The sequence below is a fragment of the Echiichthys vipera genome, assembly GCF_963691815.1.
Source record: "Echiichthys vipera genome assembly, chromosome: 3".
Taxonomy (NCBI): Eukaryota; Metazoa; Chordata; class Actinopteri; order Perciformes; family Trachinidae; genus Echiichthys; species Echiichthys vipera.
The window spans coordinates 11,851,238-11,856,080 of NC_139828.1; the positions used below are offsets into that span (position 1 = coordinate 11,851,238).

At 40.6% G+C, this 4,843-nt stretch overlaps 1 protein-coding gene across 1 annotated transcript; it reads right to left on the minus strand.

Moving 5' to 3' along the window:
• Positions 1-473: 473 nt before the first annotated feature.
• Positions 474-2,790, minus strand: foxd2 (forkhead box D2). Its single transcript, XM_083940078.1, has one exon. The coding sequence runs from the start codon at positions 2,343-2,345 to the stop codon at positions 1,242-1,244; it is 1,104 nt and encodes a 367-aa protein (XP_083796204.1). The 5' UTR covers positions 2,346-2,790; the 3' UTR covers positions 474-1,241.
• Positions 2,791-4,843: the final 2,053 nt, after the last annotated feature.

Consider the following 4,843-nt stretch of genomic DNA (forward strand, 5'->3'; position numbering starts at 1 on the left):
TATAAGCATCAAGTCCTGAACTGATGTTTTGGTACATTTTTCACAACTTAAAAAAGTCTTAATTAGGTGCATTACTACGGGACTCGTCTATTTTTGTCTGATATTTTTTTTGTAATTGGTCAGTGTCCATACATTCATTATATTTAGACGCTGCATTATTAGAACACGAATACATATTATTATTTTACCTCACTGTGCGATAAAGTAGAATATATGAATATATTTTTCCTGAAGGGAAATAGAAAAAACAAATGGATCATAATACTTAAAACGAGAAGAAAGAAAACGTTGGATTCGTATTTGCAAGTTTGAAAAATGTTGAAAAAGGCATACAGATTCAATTTAATTCACAACTCACGTGCTGCTGTTTCGTCTATTTTATGCAATGCAATAACACAACTAACGATTTTTGTTTTTTTCAAATTCACAAACATTTATTATTCTTGTCATTACAACAAAAAAAATGACCTATGAACATTTAGGTGTTTCTCTCTATTTGCAACACATGACATACTGTAGGCTATGTTTCACAGAGTAACTTGTGAAATAGATAGGAACGAACAACAATTAAAAGGTTGAGAGAGGTAATGCGCTTTTATACCAAAAACCACATAGCCTACGCGTCCACCGACAACATGAAATGATCTTGTCTCAAATTCACCATGTAGAGGGAAGGGGGGAGTGATGGTGGGACATGGTTATTTTTGTGTCAGAAACCCCCCCTTTGTCTCCATGTGCTTTCTAAGTAAAACCTGAGTTTGCCGTTTCTGTCAGCCTATGTCAACAACAACAACAACAGTGCCATTTTCCCACGACGCACGAAATAAAAACAATATAGCCTAAGTCTTGATAAAATTCTCAATTATATTTCAAAAAAGTTGGAAATCACCCCCGTAGCCGTGGCTGACACCTTTTAACTTATTTTAAAATAACAGGATTTTTTTTTTTCTCCCACTGACAAATGGAGGCACGTGTCAGATTGTAGGTCAGCATTATTTAAAAAGAAACCTTCTTCGAGTTTCTCCTCATTTTGTCTCTCAATATTATACACATATTTACAAAACATAAATAAACCTTTCTCTCCTCTTACATTGTTAGGAAATGGGGAGAGCCAAAACACCCTTATTTCACCAAAAATGCACAGCCTACCTTCACATAGGATGACGCCACAACTGGCTTTTTAATAAAATATTTTCATTCTTGCCTTTTTTAAATTATTGTGTGTGTATTGTTTTTTTTTTTTAGAAAGGACAAGTGCTCATATTCGGAGTTTTGCTGGTAAAAGTCTGACCCGGTGGCCCGGGTTGTAATATGCTGTCCTGTGATAGGTTCAAATGGTTGGAAGCAGAGGCCAATGCTGGGGTCAATATGGCCAGGATCTGAGCCTGGCTGCTCGGCTGCGCGCTGAAGGAAGAGGCGGTGGAGTTGGCCGCACCGATTATATTGTCAATGGAGAATGAAGGCCGACTCGGGGCACTAGAGTCCGTCTTGAGAGGCGGCAGAGAAGGGCTTAGTTGAGGGTAAAAGGGCTTTCTTAGATCGGCCCCTAAAAGGGAAGGAAGGTGATGCGGCGCAGGGAATATGGAGGCGGATGAGGGCAAGGTGCAGGGAGCGTTAGGGAATGGGAATGAACCACCTGTGTGGTGTGGGTGATACGGATTGTGGGCTGCGTGAAAGTTCTGCAGCTGAAGTCCATAGTTGTATCCATACGGGCCGTATCCAAACCCGGGAAGAAAGCCACCGGACTCCCTGAGGATTTCATTAGTTTGGTGCCTCTTGAAGCGCTTCCTCCTGCGCAAGAAGCTCCCGTTGTCGAACATGTCTGCGGAATCCGGGTCGAGGGTCCAGTAGTTGCCCTTTCCGGGGTTGCCAGGCTCTCGTGGGATCTTCACGAAGCAGTCGTTTAAGGAAAGATTGTGGCGAATAGAGTTTTGCCACGCGGGGAATTTCTCCCGGTAGTAAGGGAATCTGTTGCTGATGAACTCGCAGATCTCACTCAGAGTTAGACGCTTCTTGGGGCTCTGCAGGATGGACATGGTGATCAGAGCGATGTAAGAGTAGGGGGGCTTCACGAGTGCATTTTTTCTGGACTTCTCCCCGATCACGGTCCCGACTTCTGCGCTGGACCCCATCTGGTCTGACGGGCAGTCGGAGCTGCTGAGCCCGGGAGAGGAAACCCTCTCGGCCGCGTTCTGGGAGTAATTATCGTCCGAGTCATTGTCCAAGTTATACTCATGGTGAATGTACTTTCCGTCCTTTCCAACGGATATGTCACCCCCGACCACATCGATGTCCACATCTTCGGACAATGCAGAGCTGTCGGACATATCCGTCCCTAAAGTCATCCTCGGAGACGCCGCTTCTCTTCCCCCTCTCTCCCAGATTTCCTCCTCCTCTGGTCCGGTGAGGCTACTGAGCAGGAGCGCGCACACTCTCCCTCTCCCCCTTACAAACCACACCAGACTTTTGCTGCAGCTTTATCTCCAACTACTGAATGCACACATGGCTAGAATCTATTGAAAAGATAAATAACTCTTTGACCTGTTGATCTGGCGACTCCTGGTCGTCCGAGGCTGGTCAGGCAGGGCCGTGTGTTGTTCTCATCGAGTAGAAAACTTCTGGTTTTAAGGCGTAAAAAAATAGTCAAAGGGGATCGATCTTGCACCAATCTGGACTTGGGTTTTCTTGGGATGCGACTGTGTCAGTCTGTGATCGGTTTATGTTGTAGCTCATTGAAAAAGCCACTTTTCGATATCCAACTATCTTTCCAAAATATCTTTTACGCACGGGGTTGGGTAGGTATCCAGCCAGACTATCACACTATCCTCCTGAGCTCTCAAAAGGTATTTATAGGACCACGCTGATCACGTGGTCTTTGAGTCACTGCTACCAGGAACTGGACGAAATTGCTCTGCAAAAAGTCATATTTGGACCTGCTCTCGAATCTTGAAAACACAATTTCGTTAAAAGTAAATTGACAAAGAAATTACAAAAGCATGTACTATATTGGGGCAATTTCAGTTGCTCCTATGCATATGACCTAATTCAAAAAAAAGAATAACAAATTCATTTGGGCCTACTTATTATAGCTAAGATATATGCTTTTTTGCTTATTCTATTTCAAAATAAAATAGAAATATCGATACATATGTATTTAAACAAAAATGTTTCACTGACAACCCAATGATGAATTTTCTCATTTAACAATTTCAATTGCGATTTTATTTCTGAACACGAGGTTGTGTGTCTCAATGACTGTGAATTGACATCTTTTTGCAGTGTATAAGGCGAGAGAAGGAAGCTATAAGGTGTACTCCGATTATGGTGATTGAGATCTTTATGAAATGGCCTACTAACACAAGCAAAGTGCATATCAACATTCAGACAATAATATAAATGCATATTTAGAATCAAATGTCCCATTTTCTTTAAAAAAAAATGCGGTTAAAAGTAATTTACAAAATATCAGAAAATATCTGCACTTGAAGCCTAGAATGGTAGGTCGAACTTATTATTACTATTATTACTAATACTATTATTACTATTATTATTATTATTATTGTTATTATTATTATTATTATTATGGCATTTCCAGTTCTTTTCAAACACAACGTGGTGTTGAATCCAGAAATGCAATAGCCTGTACATCAAATTAATACATGTATTAAAAAGTTCATAGCCTAATAAATATCAGGATATCAAAATCTAGGCCTATTATCACTATTTTCCATTGACATTCATATTCATCATCTACATTTTGTGTCTAGCTTGGGACATTTTGATCTGCTCCATCGGTTTTTGTTTAAGCTGTTAAATAAACTGCTACACAAAGGCAGCTCTCCTCTGCCCCCTCACACATTGGCTGATTCTGGCCGTATTGAATTCTCCTAATTCCCTGATCACTTCTCACGGGTTTTTTGTGCTCCTGGTCAAGAAGTCACAACCCTATCCATCTGCATTTTTTTTTTTTTTGCACAATTCACAAGGGTACGCAGGTGCAAAGTCAGCTGCAACCTGCTCCAATTCGTCTTCGTCAGGAGTGGAAGTCCGGCAGATGACAAAGTGTAATGTGACTGAAATGTTTTTTCCGGCAGAAACACCCGAGGTATTGTAATGCATGTACACCAGCGACCCATTCACCTCACAGGACAAACTACGGATTGCTTTTTAGGAGAATAACATCGTTTTCATATCTCGACTATCTGTGTTGTCTGTTTGCTTGAGTCTGCATTGCTATATTTAATTAAAGGAAAAGACTGTTCCACTGAGGCATTAAGTGCAAGTCAAGCATGCACCTTCTTAAATAGCGTCTACAGAAGCTGTGGATGAGCCGTGTGTCCTGTTGTCTGACCTGCCTGCCTGTCACAAGCCTTTTAAAATCTGAAATGGACTCGCTGAGAGCTGCCTGACAGCTGATGACACATTACTTTCTTCACGCCCAACAAGCAACCATATATTACAGAATATATATTTTTATTCTAATGCATGGATTCGTCCACTTCTTTTAGAGCGATGGGTTAAAAACACTGTTCACATTTTATTTATTTCGCCCTATTTATTTATGTGACCCCTCTCCCAACGCGGCCTGTCGTTCTTTGTGCCTAGAGTTGTTGATTCATACAGGAATATCTTTATAGATTTATGGGCAATATTGTATTTGACAATCAAAAATTGAGTATTAAAATTACATAGGCTACATATATTTTGTGTAGCTATAAAACTAGACCTGTTTTCATTTACAGCACTTTTTATTATTCAAAAAAACATTAAGCTTTCAAAGCGTACCTGCACATTCATTTTGTTATGCCCAAAAAGTCGTTATTCGGTCGATTTTATTGAATGA

Excerpts from the sequence above, each read along its gene's own strand:
- foxd2 (XM_083940078.1), bottom strand. The coding sequence starts at position 2,345 with ATGACTTTAGGGACGGATATGTCCGACAGCTCTGCATTGTCCGAAGAT.